General features: G+C 41.4%; 1 protein-coding gene across 1 annotated transcript; it reads right to left on the reverse strand.

Annotated features, from left to right (window-relative positions):
* On the reverse strand, positions 1-5,971 carry LOC124149850 (glutathione peroxidase-like). Its single transcript, XM_046521666.2, has 4 exons — positions 5,723-5,971; positions 2,065-2,197; positions 1,506-1,649; positions 1-929 (listed from the first exon to the last, which is right to left on the reverse strand). The coding sequence occupies exons 1-4, from the start codon at positions 5,905-5,907 to the stop codon at positions 714-716; spliced, it is 678 nt and encodes a 225-aa protein (XP_046377622.1). The 5' UTR covers positions 5,908-5,971; the 3' UTR covers positions 1-713.
* Between the last annotated feature and the right edge of the window lie 13,122 nt (positions 5,972-19,093).

Below are 19,093 nucleotides of genomic sequence, written 5' to 3' on the forward strand. Positions count from 1 at the left end.
AACAAATAATGATTTATTCTGGCTAGCATGCATACTCCCACACTAAGTCCCACAATAAAAGACACCACTGCTCAAGAACGCTCGAATGCAGAAAAGCGCCCAAGAGCAACGGAGGTCAGGGGAGATTACCCATTTCCGGTTGCAAATCTTCCCGTCATCAAGCCTTTTAGTATGTGAATATTGTTGGGAATATACACGCTTTGAAATGTAAGTCCCATAGACATGGCGTTTTTAGTCTCTGGAGTTGTACAGGAAGGTAATATCGTCAATCCCTGCCTTGAAATACGCTTTATCAGTGAACTATTGATTAAGTGACAGTGACTTATATTACAAAATAGATGGTAGGTTAATATATTGGTATGTAAGGTCAAGGTCATATAGTTTGAAGTACGGCCTTTACGTTTCAATGTCTTTAAGGAAAGTTAACCTGGTCATTAGAAGGAATCCAAAAGCAAACATGCACACAAAGTGGATGTAACTTACAATCATTGTTTAACTACGATGTTGCCAGAGTATTAAAGGTTGCAGTATATTTGATTCAAAAGAGTTAGAAAAGCGAAGAAGTCACGTTAATAGGTGGGGTTATTTAGGGGTGGGGAGTGTTCAACAATTAATTTGAACACTGTTTTAGGGATAGTGAACAAAAACGGGTTCGTGTTGGAGAATATATCCATCTCTCATCACAGGGGATGTGCTCTTGAACAGCTGTGTCGCTAGTGGTCATTGTCCACGCCCTCCTCCAGGAGTGTCCTGATGTCGGTGGTCAGGTCTCCCGGCAAAGTCTTGTAATGATGCCGGGACACGATCCTTCCCTTCTTGTTGATGAGAAACTTCTCAAAATTCCAGCGGACGTCCCAATTTCTGTAGGGCTGATAGTAGATGCCTGGACTTTCCGTGTAGAAGACGTCGACGGTGGCGACACAGTATGACTACAGCAGAAACAAGGAAGGATATTGAAAGACATTACTAGAGATAGAGTTAACTAATTCGTAACCTACAAGAAGGCCTATACATTCGACTTGTCCAGGAATTACTGGAAAGAATGATTGAAGCGGTAGTAAAATCATATGAAACAAAACTGATTAAACTGATCACCACTCATCACACTCTGCCACCTGTTGATTATGAGAGACAAAATATTTTTTCAAAATATTAGGCGAAATTATTGTTTCCTGTATTCCTGTCAAACTAGTTGGGACGATTGAGTGAGATGGGTTTAACTCCGCTTTGAACAGTGTTCCAGTTATATCACGGCGTCTAAACTTAATATGGGATGAAAGCCAAAAGTGACGCAGACCTTAGACGTTTACCATTTTGGTGGAACCTACGAGTAGGGTTATGGTGCTCACCACCCTAGAAACATAATCGGGGCGAACCGGGATTCGACCCCACCATCATAGGTTTTTGGCGTGCCCAAGGGACGTACCTCTAAACAGCGAATTCAAAGTCAAAGATCCAGACTACCTTGACATGCGTGTGCAACGTGAGTCAAAGACCCAGCCTACCTTAAGATATGTATACAGTGGATGCTCATTCTCCCCGTTTACTTCGATTTTCTCAAACATGCTGAAGTTCGGCTCAAATCCATCACCAGGACGAACATACTTCAACGTGTTGAGAATCTCGGTGGCGTTAGCTCCTGGCTCTTGCTAAAAAAAAAGATTAGCCAAAATTTAATGTCACGTCGTGCAATTAATTCGGCGTCATGATAACGTAAACATATCACACAGAGAAGAATCATGCACATAGTTTCATACACGTGATTAATTAATTACATTTGTGTCTTTTGGGAATTATTAATAAGTTCGTTTTACAGAGTTTATCACCATAAGTGATGTTCATATGATAAAGTATAGAGCTGCAGTCGGGACTATTGAAATAGTTCGTTAAATCCGTGTTCGTTATAATCGTGGTCAACTGTATTGCGGCGCATATATAAGGAAACAGATTTCGGTTGTTGGCTTTTGGTCAAGCTTAGGTTTGTGTGCAATATCAAGGAACAAGGCATTGATGAAATATTCTTTTATGGTTCTGCGATTTTGTTTTTTGTTGAGGTCAACTTACCTTCCCAAACTGATTACACGGGAAACCAAGAACCCTGAATCCCCGAAACTCTCTCTGTAATGCATTCAGTCCCAAATATTGTGGAGTTGACCCTCAGAATCCCGCCACGTTGACGATCAGCAGCACCTCGCCTCTGGCACAACAGGAACATATGGTTGAACACATGACATAGCCCGTGTGTAGCATTCGTTAGCTTGTCAAGTGTTTGTCGGAAATAAAAGGAGATGTTTCAAGATCAGTCGTAACACAGAGACAACCCAGTCCCAATTACAACATTGTGACTAACCAGCCCCAATTTTACATTAAGAATTACCAGCCCCAATAACAATGAGACTAACTAACCCCAATAATAACATTGTGACTAACCAACCCCAATGATATCATTGTGACCAATAACAATGAGACTAACTAACCCCATTAATAACATTGTGACTAACTAACCCCAATGATATCATTGTGACTAACAAAACCCAACTATAGCATTGAAACTAACCAACCCCAATCATAACATTGTGACTAACCAACCCCGATCCTAACATTAAGAGTAACCAACCCCAATCATAACATTGAGACTAACCAACCCCAATGATATCATTGTGACTAACAAAACCCAACTATAGCATTGAAACTAACCAACCCCAATCATAACATTGTGACTAACCAACCCCGATCCTAACATTAAGAGTAACCAACCCCAATCATAACATTGAGACTAACCAACCCCAATGATATCATTGTGACTAACAAAACCCAACTATAGCATTGAAACTACCCAACCCCAATAATAACATTGTGACTAACCAACCCCAATCCTAACATTGAAACTAACCAACACCAATCATAACATTGTGACTAACCAACCCCAGTCATAACACTGTGACTAACCAACCCCAGTCATAACACTGTGACTAACCAATCCAAACACTGTGACTAACCAACCCTAATCCTAACATTGTGACTAACCAACCCCAATCCTAACATTGTGACTAACCAATCAAAATCGTAACATTGAGACCAACCCCAATCATAAGATTGTGACTAACCACCACAATCATAACATTGTGACTAACCAACCCCAACCCTAACATTAGGATTAACTAACCCCAATCGTAACATTGTGACTAACCAAACCAATCATAACGTTGTGACTAACCAACCCAAATCATAACATTGAGACTAACCAACAACCCCAATCATAACACTGTGACAAACCAACCCCAATCATAACAATGTGATTAACCAACCCCAATCCTTACATTACGATTAACCAACCCCAATCCTAACATTGTGACTAACCGACCCAAATCATAACATTGAGACTAACCAACAACCCCAATCATAACATTGTGACTAACCACCCCAGTCACAACATTGTGACTAACCAAACTAAAACAAAATCATAAACAGGGGCGGTCGGGTAGCCCAGTGTTAAAGCGTTCACTCGTCACGCCGAAGATCCGGGTTCGATTCCCGACATGGGTACAATGTGTGAAGCCATTTCTGGTGTCCCCTGCTGTGATGTTCCTGGAAGCGGCGTAAAACCACACTCACCCCAATCATAACATTGTTGCTACTAAATTCCAATGTTATTGGCTCAGACAGAGGCACTAACGACCCATCATCCTGCCGCGGACCCCTCAGTTCGGTTATAACCTTAATAGTACGTCCAGTCCCAAAGGTCTATTCAATAACCATTGGTCCGGGAGCCAATTAATCGGGACAAATCGATTCGTGCAAACTCTAATAAACTATTACCCAGCATAAATGACATTACTTGTGCGTGACATGATAGACACACTTCAGGAACATCAGTACCGCTAGGTAGACACAACGTACAGTATCAGGCCCCCAGGCACTGTGTACCGATTGTCGTTAGGATCAAGTTGTTCCCACATTGAAATGCGTACATACGTAAGATATGAAAATGTTAGGTTTTTTCAATTGCAGTTTTGTTCTGATATTTTCTGTGAGCCGATGTTAGTGTTAATGTCTCATTAATTGATGGAAAATCAGTTAAACGCATGTCTTGCAATGCTATTGTAAGACCAAAATGGATCGGGTGGTCAGGCTTGTTGACTTGGTTGAAGGCATCGTACTCCAACATAGCGTGGAACGGTGCGTATGATGCAAATCACAGGATTATCTGGCTCGATTATTTTCAGACCTCCGTCATCAAGCTGGACAAATGCTGAGTGTGGTGTTGAACAACAAACAAAATTATTTACTGCCAACTCTGGGTTGTACGGGTAATGGAGCTAAGTATATTTTACACAAAAATATGTTTATGATAAGTTTACCCAACTCGGATAGGCTCTCTGTCATAGCGGCAATGCAAGTTTGAATGCATGTGCGATTTAGGCAAATGATCTGTAAACACAATGAGAGGGAAACAGTTTGGCTTAATATCTGATGGACTTGACAATAGATACATACATGTACATGCGTATTCATTCAAGTATCACAAAAACGATATTCTGCAAGCATCGCTAAAACTTCTAAGATTCATGCAAATTATTGCCATTGGTGACAATTTAACTTTCCCTTAGTTTCCTTTACACATCTCTACAAGGAGCCTTGCATACATTCATGGGTATAAGTCTGTGTCCATACCATACGTACATGGATTTCGCTCTTTTAATATTTTTATATAATATGGATTTGGCAATTTTGATCAATGAAATCTAGACTGGTTTTTATCACGTTCCATGCAGATAGTCCGCAGTCCAGGGGCATGGCCATATCCATTCATGCCACGGACGTTAAACATATATACTAGTATCCCACAAAGATAAAGTATACTGACTCCGAGCCAACCAGTTCTTGTTTTATCCCATTAATATCCGAGCGCCAGATAATGTAAAAAGTTCCATCTTTTAATAAACGCCTTTTGGTATGACGCGGCCCGGGATCGAACCAACGATCTTCCGCTCTCCGTGCAGACGCAATATCCACGACACACATTAGTTGTAAGCTAATTTCTTTGAATTCTTTATTCAGTACAGTACAGGCCACAGGCCCTTTGTACAAAATGTATGGCATATTTAGGGCAACAGTCACAATGATAAAATACGTGTTCTCTCTTCTTTACTGTGATACAGATATTTAGCGATATTAATAATCAACTTTGTGTTGGTTGTAGATAAAAGAATATTAAACTTATGGACATTTGGTTGTAGATAATATTTTGAAGGAAAATAGAGATGGCGTAGGTGAGAAATTTGAATATTTCTATGGCATTACAAAATGCACTTCAGCAAGTCTTCACGTCCTAGTGAAACCTCATGTAAGTCTAAATCATACTTAAGAGGGTGCCAACCCCCACCGTCTGGGCATCCGGCATGCCACTTAATTTGTCTTGGCATCCATCTTAAAAACTTTGACTCGCATCAATGTACATGGCTAGTACGAGTACATTAGACTGGTATTGTCTCACAGATTGCATGGTCATGCGTGCTCATGCGTCTAATACAAATATTTTAGTGATTTGTCACTCTTTGCCCGCAAAAGAGACGAAACAATAAATTCGACAATGAAATATTGGCATCCGCATACCAGATAAACATTTCAAGACATCCAGAGTGCTGCCTAACGGCATCCGGATTTGCGAGGATTCGAAATTCGTTCGTAAGTAATTTTTGAAATCGAGAGTTTAACTTACCGAAACTGTGACAGACTCGTTGGCGTCCCCGATTGAAGGTCATTAATCGTAAAATTGTACACTGACTGGGACGAATCGTCTGACTGATAGCATGACACTTTCCTCTCACCAGGTGGCGGTATATAGAACGCGCTCGCACCGCCGCAGCAGACGACAACGGCAGCGCAAAACACGTGCAACAGCATTGCACGTGCAACTGCCTCGCGCAGTATCCGTCTATGACTATAGACTTTTCCCTAATGCCACTGAATTACGCGTTCCTTATATTCGACTTGACGAGGCTGATAACGCTGATGAGATCCACATGGCAGGGTATGAATTGGTTCTTTCATTCCCAAAGTCACGATTTATGGCCATTGTGATTCATATCACCGTAAGCTGTTTGCAAGGGTCAACACTGTTTACGAAAACCTCGACTACGTATCTCAACACGCCAGTAAGGTCATGGGAACATGTTTTCAGGTTAATTAGATTTCGGAACGGTTGTAAAGATAAAAGAAGATAAAAAACGAGTTTTTTTAATCTAAACTTTATATAGTGACCAGTAAGTATCCGATATGAAAGAGGATGAAATAAAACCCAAGGTGAGGTGAGGTGAAATTGGGTTTAACGTCGCGTCCAAGATTATTGCACTTATATAGCGACGTGCATGCACGTGTATGTGTGTGTGTGGCTGCTTGTACTAGTCCGGACTGATGCCGATTTATAGTGCTAGCTCACTGAGATACCATGCCGCAGTTTAACATGAATACCCCACTCAGACACAGTATACTGACTCCGAGCCGACCAGTCCTTGTTTTAGCCCCTTAATGCCGAGCGCCAGACAGGGTAACAACAAGTACAATCTTTTAACGTCTTTTTGTATGACGCGGCCCGGGATCGAACCCTGGACCTTCCGCTCTCCGGGCGGACGCTCTACCACAAGACCACGGAGGCGGTCTAAAACCCAAGGCTGATCAGAGATTAAATACTTCATGATTGCGAAAAGGGTACGTTTATCTTCTGCCTTGTCAGGCAATTAACGGGTAAGGATTTTTATATAATCTCAAACACATTATCTACAATGTTTGTAATCATCCGAGGCAGATGGTTTGGAAGATGACAGTCAGGTAAAAACCTATATTGTATGATTTTGAATTTAAAAGTTAACCACTTGAAATATGAAAAAAAAAATTCAGGGTTTTTAATTATTATTTTTTTAAATTGATACATGTACTAACCAAGAACGATGAAGCCTTTGTTGACACTTAAACGTGACCAATTTGACTCACTTGATACTTTAGTCATATGATGCTGACATAGCACAATGAAATATTAGAGCGTTGTGGGACTCACAACAGTGTCTCTGTACATAGTCATGCAGTTTCCATTCTTAAGACAGAATTAATGCAATGTGATACCTGGCCGGCGGAGTATCGTCGTACTCTGGCGATGTTGGTCGTTGCAAACGCTGCCAACAAATGTTTTGCTTTGTCACGTTTCCTTGATGTAAAGTCATTGATTTGGAATATTGCTGACTGACGTAAAGGAATATCCGTGCACATTGCAGAACACCAAAAGACCAGCCACTAACGTTTTGTTTGTTTGTTGTTTAACGCCGCACTCAGCAATATTACAACTTTATGACGGCGGTCTGTAAATAATCAAGTCTGGACCAGACAATCCAGTGACTGACATCATGAACACCGATCCACGCAATTTGGATACGAAGACATGCATGAACCAAGTAAGCGAGCCTGACCACCCGATCCTGTTAGTCGCCTCTTACGACAAGTATAGTCCCCTTTACGGCAAGCATGGGTTGCTGAAGACCTAGTCTACCCCGGATCTTCTTGGGTCGCCATAAACGTATAGATATCGACGTGGTTGTGTCCCTTACATCAACCAGTGACAGCAATTATGTCCAATTCAATTCCATATTTTGACTTGTACCATACGTTAACGTGTGTTTCGGGTAGACAATTGATTTGCCTTTGCATGTGTTAATGACGGGTGCACATGTGGGCAGGATACTTTCACCTTTTCACGAACACCTGGTATCATCTCCCTTTGAAAATGATTCATAAACACATGCTTATTATGATCGAGATTTGTTTTGATTATGTAAAAGGTTTTATCGCTTTATTTATGATTATTGTAACCGCTTTTGTCGCTTTTTAGCAAGTGGCTCTTTAGTTTTATTGGTGTCTGGAAAGGAATTTAGAGCTTAAGTAATAAATATTTGTCCTGACTGCAAATGAGAAACATTTGAAGATTGATAAATCTTAACTACAGTGGTTCTGTCTGACATCGTTACCGTTAACAGCGAACCACTCACAACGCTGTGTTGTCTGCAAACGTTCTAAGTAGACGTTGAACTGTTTCTGATGTTACTGCTACTATTTGAGTCACTTGTTTAGGTATGTCTTAAGTAAATTGAAACGACTGGCCCGACATGAGATCTACCAGACACGGGCCGACGGGCAGGTGCTTATAAATATTTTCAACACTGGTAATTGTAAATAGTGCCATTTCAGAGAATGGGACATTGCTCCTGTTAATTTAGGGTATTCATTGACAATTACTGTATTCATACACATCCCAACATGTGAGTAATTGAGCGGATATGGTTTCACGCTGCTTGTCGTAAATTCCAGCCATATCACGACGGAAACTCCCGGGCTTTGACGATTGAACGCTTTAACCACGAGTCTACCCCAAATGTACGGAAGCTTATTATGATAAACTCGGAATCGAACAATCGAGATTGAAATTACCATGTCCTCCACTGGTCAGAATTCGCTCGGATCTGGGCAGAGATTGTGGTGTTTCAAGTCACAAAATGACATTCCATTAACAGGCTCAGTGCTGGTCCTTGTGCAGAGGGGCCTTTGGATGGTGCATCTTTAAGACAGATAACGGAGATCATATTACCAAGCAGAACCACTGTGTAACAAAGTAAAATAGCTTCTGTCGCTTTTTCTTGCACATTAATCCTGACCTAATACTGTGTCAAAGTCTCAAGTGAGTGAGTGAGGGAGTGAGTTAAATTTAACGTTTCATTGACATTATTTCAGCCATATAGCGACGATGACCCTGACTTGCAAACGCTAGCATTATATTAAGTATTGCTTTTTTAATTTACTTAAGACAAACCTAAACCAGTGACGCAAATAATAGCAGTAACATTAGACACAGTTCAACGTCTACTTGGAACGTGTGCAGACTTCACAGCGTTGTTGGTGGTTCGCAGTTAACGGTGACGATGTCAGACAGCACCACTGATTTCTCAATCTTCAAATGTATCCTCATTTGCAGACAGGACAAATATTTATTACTGAAGCTCTAAATTCCTCTCCAGATACCAGTAAAACTAAAGAGCCACTTGCAAACTGTCGGCATCTGAGCATAGCCCCTTGCCTAAGCACCACATGCGTGGCTGTTGACGTAAGCCAAGGATGTCTTCTCGACTCATCCCAGTTCTTTGTTTACAGGGGGAGTATTTATGCCAGAAATTAACATTCATTTAGACAGTAAACATTTGTTAATTTCTTGGCAAAGGGGCTATAGTTTTCTGTTCGCGCAACAGATGTGTGTGCTTACTCGGTTAAAAATGGAGCTGTTCATCTTTATAGTGTTTCTGCTGAGGTTAGGGGTTTTATCAGCACACACCTGGCATGGTTTCGTTCGCCGTATAAACCGACTAATTATAACCATTCGCTGCGTCATTTGTATACGGACTACACAGAACATAAATACAAAGCGATTCCGGTAATGGTGTCATTAAATGAAGCAATTATTATACTGAGTGAAGCAATGTCGTACATCCCGACAGAGCCATTATCAGATATATCTGAATATGGGCTTTGTTCCCGAACACCTATGAAAAAATATATAGCTCACGTTCGGCAGGCATATAAATGTTTTAGAATTTGTGAGTTGTCAAATTGTGTTGCTCCGACAGAACCCATCCCCTGCTAATGGTAACTGTTTAGGTCAAAGGTCATCATGGTTATCCTGCAATCTGGAAGGTTACTTTTCAGCCAAAGGCCTTAGTAGGGATTTACAATAGGGATCCACTGATGTTTACATCTACGGATATACGCATGGGTATCATCAAGAAATCGGGTAAGGGATACCCGGATTATAGAGGGTCTGGTATCTTCAAAGATGTCCGGTAACGGATACCCTATTATAGAGGGTCTGGTATCATCAAAGATGTCCGGTAACGGATTTCCGGATTCTAGAGTGTCTGGTATCACCAAAGATGTCCGGTAACGGATACTCGGATTCTAGAGGGCCTTGTATCTTCAAAGATGTCCGGTAACGGATTTCCGGATTCTAGAGTGTCTGGTATCATCAAAGATATCCGATGACGGATTCCCGGATTCTAGAGGGCCTGGTATCTTCAAAGATATCCGGTAACCGATACCCGTATTCTAGAGCGTCTTGTATCCTCAAAGATATCCGGTAACGGATACCCGGATTCTAGAGGGCCTGGTACCTTCAAAGATGTCCGTTAACGGATACCCGGATTCTAGAGGGCCTGGTATCTTCAAAGATGTCCGGTAACGCATACCCGGATTCTAGAGGGCCTTGTATCTTGAAAGATGTCCGTTAACGGATTCCCGGATTCTAGAGGGCCTGGTATCATCAATGGTGTCTGGTTTCATCCTTGCTTTCTCCAATGTTAAATGTAGTTCATTATTTAATGACGAATTTTACAGGCACTTATATTTTCAACACTGGTTTAAACATTGTAATTAGTGCCATTTCATAAACTGGGACATTGCTCCTGTTAATTTGGGGTATTCATTGACCATTACTGTATTCATACACAGGTATATACATGTGAGTAAGTGAGGGAATATGGTTTTACACCGCTTTTTGCAAATTCCAACAACATCACGACGGGAACTCCCGGGCTTTCGGTTGACGATTGAACGCTTTAACCACGAGTTTACCCCGAATGTGTGGAAACTCCCATCAGTACTAGTAAATATAGTCTGGAAGAATCTGGCGTTTGTCGCTCAAAATTCACAGAACATACAAGATAACTTAATACCAAATGTCGTGGGTTTTCATGATGCCCTTTAAACAAATCTGACCTATCGGTGTCTGTTGAGATAGTGTCTCTGAAATGGGCACCTGAACAATTTATATTTCAGCAAACAATTATTTATTTGGGGTAAAACAGGCTGCAAAATTATTTTTTCCAGGATTTTCTTGAACAAATGTTTAAAAAAATAATCTGGGTTGGCTTCTAAGATTACAGTAAAAGGTTGCAGGGGGTATCACGTCTACTGTCTACTGACCTAGCTTAATTACAGCATGGAAGTATATGTATTATAGGGGATGCTGTGGTACAGCTAGACTTTCGTAAAGAAATACTATTATGTGTCTTCAAAATTTGATATCTACTATGAATAACAGTTCAAGATATAACCGTTATAGAGAATATAAAAGTTCTTTTAGAACCAGAAAAGCATCTTTTTCAATTAGCTAATTAAAGCTTCGAAATAATTTAGTGAAGATTAGAGGGGGTCTTTTACGGATCAATTCGTGACCAACTCGTGATATTCCGGGACATGCCGAATAGCGACTCGTGCCCCTCTCGTGGCCATTTTCGCGACCGGTTTCCGTCCAAGCGCAAAGGGGCATAACTAAAAGAATTGTCAACTCGTTGCGTAATGATTCACATATATTTCCCCATATTTTATGTAATTTCGGATGCAATTTCAAGCACATCGGGACATGCGGTATTATACAGTATGATTGAACAAATATAACTGTATCTTTGGTATATTTTTAGATGCAAGACATATTTATGATAAAAACAATATTCCTGAGGGATTCTTTGACCGAAAAACTTGAAGTTATGCGCGCATTTTGATTGGTTTGTCGTGTTTTCGCACATAGCATTCGTCGATAGTAGGACGAGCCTTCTTGCAGTTTACGGAAAAGGGCGAGTGGTGATAAATGTTACGGATCATCTTCCCGAGGCGAGAGAGTAAACTGTCGTAGAAAGTCCAGTTTCCATCCTTGCCGAACTAGACTGGTATAGTGGAGTTATATTTTGGCTGGACTAACGAGTCTGTGCACAGTCCAATCAAAATCGCGCAACGAAATCGAAATCCGGTTCGTCGTGGGGATTTCGGTCGATTGCAGGATTTGCAAAGCATGTGCAACGCAAACACGTTGTCAACAGATATTTTCCAAATCGTGTCATGTTTTTAATCAATATGCTCACCTGATTTGATGCACTTCGCGATGTAAGATCCGTTATATTACAATATAGATCTTAGATTATTGATCAGATCGCCTTGGCTGGGCGCCGCCATTTTGTTTGAAGTAAATGCAAGTGATATGAGAGGTGGAATCTGATTGGTCCACAGGAGAGGCTTAGAAGGGACATAACTCGTAATAGCCACTGGTGGCGCCACGATCGAGCCCAGTAATTCCAGCCTAGTTCGGCAAGGGTGGAAACTGGACTTTTATAGTCAATAAACTCTCTTGCCTCGGGAAGATGTTTACGGATGAGAAATAATGAAGGTTGGTGGCAAAACAATCGATATATGCATGAGAAACTGTCCTTTATATGATCGAGGTACAGACGATGAATATCATTTTCTACTTGTATGTGCTTCTTTTGTGGGGGTAACAATATTGTAATGGCTACAATGTTTGCAACTGAGGAACTTTCAAAAGCCCATGTTCAAGACAGCGATTTCTACAGTATAACAAGTGAATTTATTTGTACAAATTTCATTCAGAGCACGAATAACATTTTTATAGCCAAAATCAAACAATACATATTAAACACACATATCACAATGTTACAACCTTACATCGAGTAAAAGTACATTTATATACATTTACTAAAAGGTTAAACTTTATCTTTGACTTCGTGAAGAAATTTTGCATATTCAGTGATAACGTTAATGTTCTGTAGATCAATTCAGCAGTAAAATAGACAGCTGAAAATACGAGTGTCATCTTCGTCCGCACATCTCGCCTGAGGACCGGTGTGTTGTTATTGACCCGTGAAGATTCCGGGGTCTTCAGCAACCCATACTTGCCGTAAAAGGCGACTAACGGGATCGGGTGGTCAGGCTCGCGGACTTGGTTGATACATATCATCGATTCCAATTGCGTGGATCGATGCTCATGCTGTCAATCACTGGATTGTCTGGTCCAGACTCGATTATTTACAGACCGCCGTCATATAGCTGGAATATTGCTGAGTGCGGCGTTAAACAACAAACTAACAAAAAAAAATAAAAGAACTGATGATTCAAATAACGATGATGTGAGAAAACACTTCTGTAGCTGTTTACGTTTTACTGCCTCCAAACGCAGAACGCCCTAGAGAGATATCACAGGTGTTTTATTTTTTTTTTTATTTTGTGAAACTTGAAGCTGGCAAGATTCGCGAAACAAGATAAAAAACCTACTGAAGCTGTTATCTTAAACTACATGTCTTCGCTCGTATCACAGAAAGTGTATATTCTTCACTGTGTCGAGATCCACGTACGTACACACGCTAATGGACCCGCCCTTGTGTAGAGGTCGAGTACTCTATAACCTTCTTAATCTGACTGGGAGAGGCGAACCAGTCTCCTAATTACGTGTTTTCGTCTTTTTTTTATTGTTAGTTAGTTATTTAACATCGCACTCTGCAATATCTGAGACGGCGGCTTGTAAATAATCGAGTCTGGACCAGACAATCCAGTGATTGATATTGTAAACAACGACCCATGCCGTCGGGGTACAACGACATGCTATTACTGAAGTCACCGACCCTGAGCACCAGTCCATTACGACCGACAAAGGTTGCTGGGGACCTATATATGTCAATCCGGAATCCCCACGGGGGAGCTTTTAAGGATGAGAGAAGCGGCTAAATATAGAATACTAAACGAGCTCCCGTGTAATACAAATTTTATGAAACGAGTGAATAGTTGTGGTATCTGACGAGCGAAAGCGAGTCAGATCCACAACTTACCACGAGTTTCATAAAATTGGTTTTACACGGGAGCGAGTTTAGTATTTTATTTATTACTTGCCATTTATAACGTTTTTAGAATTATACTGTTGAGTAATAATATGCTGACACCTACACGATCCACGGCATAGTCCAATTGAGTTTAACAGAATAATACTTCAAACACGTCAAAAGTTGAAAGGTATGAATTTAATACCATACAACGATCCACCTTTAGAATTCACAAATTTATCGTAGGGCTAAGACTATCGCAACTCACATACTTTAACAGACTAACGACTGTCGTGGCGCTACAATAAGATCGCCTTGTGGAACGGACCTTGCACCTCAAAGTTTACAATAACGTCACAATACCCGATGACGTAATTTGTGGAATTTTGTTGCAAGATCCATCGGCGAAACAATGCCATGTAACGTCAGCCTAGCAACAAGGTTGCTGGGGTTATCGAGTGTGCATAAGCTCCTCTCAGTGATCTATCAACTCCACACCCAATGTCGTTGAATAAGCCAAGGGATGTTGAGAGCTTTCAATATTTGTTCGTGAAACGTGTTCCTAGAGTACAAAAGCACGCGTTTTGGTATTACACAATGTGTAATACAGCTGTATGTTTATTAAACGGGTGATCTCTTCACGGGCAAGTTATAAATAAACTTATGTCACTTCAGGTTTTCCTTCCGCATTAAGCGGACACGCCGCGATATATCTGAAGAGCAGTTCAAAGCCAAATGGAACTCCTCGAGAATCGAGAGTTCACAGTTGTTTCAGAAATAGGCGAAAGGAAAGGGAAACTTATATGTGCAATGGCGTTCTCTTTATACACGTGTGCCTTCCAATTTGTTCAATCTAAATCCGTTTTCGTTCACTGGCTCAATTTACCTGATGATTTGAGGATTGCAAGGGTTAAGGTCGTTCTGGAATGTTTTCACGTATTAACCCCAGCTGTTTCAGAGTCTGAATCGTTCACTCTACGCAAAGCACAATTGATTAGTATTTTTAAACCTCCGTGTATGCGACAGCTGTAAAACAACATGTTATTTTCATGTCACACATGTGACACGCAACCTAACGTTTATGACGCACTACATTGAAAGCGACATACACATTAATAGATTTTCAGTGCAAAATTGTCCAGCAAGGTGACACCAGTGAAGTCGACATATGTAATTGTCATGTTTCCGAAGCTCAGCCGACACTTTATTATTCAAAATAAGTACGATATACAGTAAACTACGTTTATAACGAACACGCTTATAACGAACTGAGGGATATAACGAATTGTTTTCATGTCCCGGCCATTGCTGTATAAATGCTGAAAATATGCTTATAACGAACTTCGATTTTAACGAACTAAAATAAGCAGTCATTTTGAGTTCGTTATAACCGTAGTATACTGTATTGTACATAAGACCTTCACATAGAATTGCTGGTTTCCCACAGAGACCCTACCAAAGTCGTGTACCAAATGAAGATCCATTACAAATACATTAGATTCCATTCACCAAGGAATGTGCATAGCTCTTAATTATTATTCCCCATGTCTTTGGAGCAGTGTGCACTCAAATGTCTTTCTCTTTCCTGGGGATTTTTCAGGCCAAGCCGCCATATCAGACACTCACTCACTCACTCACAGAGGGTGACACTCACAATACCCTCTCATTCAGCCACGTACCCATTCACTCCTGGCTGAACAGAGGTAAGTCTCTTGCCAATAGAGACACAACGTAATACCTAGGTTTCAGTGTAGGGCAGGACCAAAGCCCTAGAAAATCTCAGGCGTCAAGCTGTTGAACACGGTCACCCATCCCACTACTCTCCGCCACTGACGTTGCGATGTGACCTATGTGCAGTTTACTGTGATTGGATGATTTTCTATCAGATTTTTATGTTTTTGAAATGTACATCAATCCAGTCCTTAAAAATGACCATGTCTTTCTATATTTAGTGCGGTCTTTTTTTTTATCATGATGACTAATGCTGAATGTGATCACAGATCTTTCAATTTGGTGCGGAACTGGGGGTGGTGTGTTTAGCTTCCTGTACTCGGAAAAGGAGCTGGCTAAGCCTGTCAAATGTTTTGTTTTTATTGCTGCTTTAAGGCCAGACTGTGTACCCATGTACATGTAACAGGTGTTGAATGCTTAGTTATTTAAAAATATATATATATACCGTCACTGTAGAAGCCCATGGGAACACGTGTACGTAATATACTTCCGGTTTGTGGTTCGCCATTTTTTTTAATACTGTCGGAGTAAATGACTGAATGGGGATCGGGTGGTAACAATGGAGGACATGACAGTGTGTCATCTTACCTCCGTTATATCCCCGTTACATAGGTTCCATCAACCACGGTAGCGTCTGGTTGAAACTCGATTATTCAAAGCCGCCTTCAGATCACCGGGTCCATTTGAATACTGTACATTGTATTTCAACATGTACCATAAACAAAACAGCACACTTGTTGTTGGTGTTGATGAACTATTGAGGCACTTGGTGAAAGCCACTCGTATCGCTCTGGAAAAGGCTGAGTGTGTTGGGGTAGGGTAGGGGTAGGGGTAGTTGTAGGGAGGCGCGAGTGGGTACGAGTAGGTTAAGAAGATGTGGAGGCGATTAACATATTTACTAGCTGTTATGTCAATAGTGTAGGTGTTGTCTTCAAGCGCTGTAAGACTTAATGGCGTCTTGACGTCCTTCGGAATTAGTGTAGTTAGGGAGAAACAGCTGGTAACTATGAGAAGCGAGGTGAAATGGGGTTTAACGTCTCGTTCAAGGTTATTGCACTCATAACGACGTGTGTGTGGAGGAGAAAGGGGCTGCTTTTACGGTTAAACATGAATACCCCCACGCTTACAGACAGACAGGTTTATTCAGTACAAGGCCTCCGGCATAAATTAAAAACAAAAGCTTGATCATACATACGAATTTTATATCATGTAAACGATCGTGTGTTTCTATTTTTTATTTACATTATATAGGAATAGACTGACACTTCTGATAACTTCAATGTTCTTACTCTACATGCTAGGAATACAACAGATAAATGTTGGATATTTACCGGTGCTAAAATACTTTACAATAAACTTGTTTCGCAATACGGAGTAGGAGTGACATACATTGAAAATGTGCAATAATTATTCATCTTCAACAGCAAAAGAGCCTCTAAGCTAGCGTGACATACGGCATCTATCATTACCATTCTATCATCTAAATCTAGAATAGGATGATCTCAAATGTTTTGAAGGGTCACCAACGCGTAAATACTTTTCAATACTTAAAAGTGTTTTAAACATGACTCGCCTATGAATTGCCATGTAAGGTACTGATGGGAGTTATTGCCTTCTTGGGGCGGTGGGGTAGCCTAGTGGTTAAAGCGTTCGCTCGTCACGTCGATGACCCGGGTTCGATTCCCCACATGGGTACAATGTGTGAAGCCCATTGCTGGTATTCACTGCGGTGGTATTGTTGGAATATTTCTAAAACCAAGCTCACTCACTCACTCACTCACTCACTCACTCACTCACTCACTCACTCACTATTGCTTTCTGATGGTCTAACGGGAGAGGGGGCACGGGTGGCCCAGTCGCCTAAGGCGTCGCGATTCGCTGTGCAGAGTTGCGTCAATTGGGCACGACCTATGATTGTGGGTTCGAATCCCGGTTCGTCCCGATTATGTTTCTTGGTTTGTCAGCAACATACCCGTGCTCGTGGGTTTCACCGAAGTCTGAGACCTGCATCACTTCGGAGTTTCCTCCCACATTAAGCTGACACGGCGCAATATAACTGGAATACTGTTAAAAAGCGGCGTTAAACCCTACTCACTCACTCTAACAGGAGAGACAAATACTAATGGTAAGCAGTAGGCAGGATTAGGTCGGAGGACTCACACCGGCATGCTGCCACTGATCGCAGCAAAGCACTTAGCGTGAAATTTGCTGGATAAAAAATTTGCATAGCAATCCCGTGATGTAAAAATGCGGTATTGTCATAGTAGACGTAAAAAAACAACCGAACATTAAGGGATAAATTCAACTTCAAGCATCAAGAGTTTAGGACCATCATCCACGGGCAATTAGGTGATCAAACTGCGAGCAATTGGTTGAAATTGGAATTCGTCGTCAGGTGATACATATCCGTATAAGAATCGGGCAGACATCCTCGCCATTACGTTGGCATGTATCATTGATATCCCACAAGGTTTCGTGGCGAATTGAGGTTCCTTCCGGGGTAGAATAGGTCTTCAGCAACCCATGCTTGCCGTAAAAGGCCACTAACGGGATCGGGTGGTCAGGCTCGCTGTCTTGGTTGATGCACGTCATCGTATCCCAATTGCGTTGATCGATGCTCATGATGTCAATAACTGGATTGTCTGGTCCAGACTCGATTATTTACAGGCCGCCGTCATATAACTGAAATATTGCTAAGTGCGGCGTTAAACAACAAACAAACAAATGGCTGGAATCGTGCATGGAGACTTCCTGTAGTCTACCATAATCCAGTACAACCGGGTCGGACGCAACCATAGTGGTGATCGACTCACAGGGTTATCGTGATCAGGTCTTGACGCAAGTGGTTTTACTTTCGGCGCCTACGACTTGTCATCAGAATAATCGAACGGGATAACGCCCGCCAACACGCAGCTTGTGTGTCAATGGATAATTTAGGACTGGGAACATCTATGTATAGACTTGGGCAACTAAATATCCTGACAGTTACCTCATTGAACATCTGTGGAATATATTTGGACCTCATGTCCGCCAATTTGATAAATGCCGCCATTTTGTATGTCGATTTCTAAGTCTTTGACATTAAACAAATTCCTTAGTGTCTAAGACGGTGACATAGTGTCGTCAGCTGTTAAGTGTAAATGGTCATCATTTCGTCTTCGGCGGCAGTGTTGGTAGCTGAACATACACATAACGATGATTGCATGGTCAATGACAAATCTACATCTGCAGTCGTCAATGACAGATGTGCTATCTCACTCGTATTAACTCCTACCGACTATTCTTTATGCTGGCTTTCTAAGAAAGTGACTGCTGCGTCGTTCGGTCCTAAGTCCAAGTCCTTCATTTGTGTCGTATTTTGAGTCAGCGTATCTTGTATTTGGTCAGAGCTAATGGCCTTCCCTAGACGTAGAGTTCTGAATGCCACACGGTGTTGTAAGGGGTCCATATCATCAGTTCAAAGGAATCCGACATGCCGGTATTTCTGTTTGCATGTATATCTTCCCACTGTGACCCATCTGCCGTGGATACAATAACAAGTATATGATGTGTACTCATCAAACCCGCATTCGCATGGTCATCAAGGGAGTGACCTTGGGCATAGAATGACATATACGCCGATAGTGGACACGTGAAGATTCCGGGGTAGAATAGGTCTTCAGCAA

The sequence above is a fragment of the Haliotis rufescens genome, unplaced genomic scaffold (genome assembly GCF_023055435.1).
Source record: "Haliotis rufescens isolate VD_foot unplaced genomic scaffold, xgHalRufe1.0.p SCAF_1, whole genome shotgun sequence".
Classification (NCBI taxonomy): Eukaryota; Metazoa; Mollusca; class Gastropoda; order Lepetellida; family Haliotidae; genus Haliotis; species Haliotis rufescens.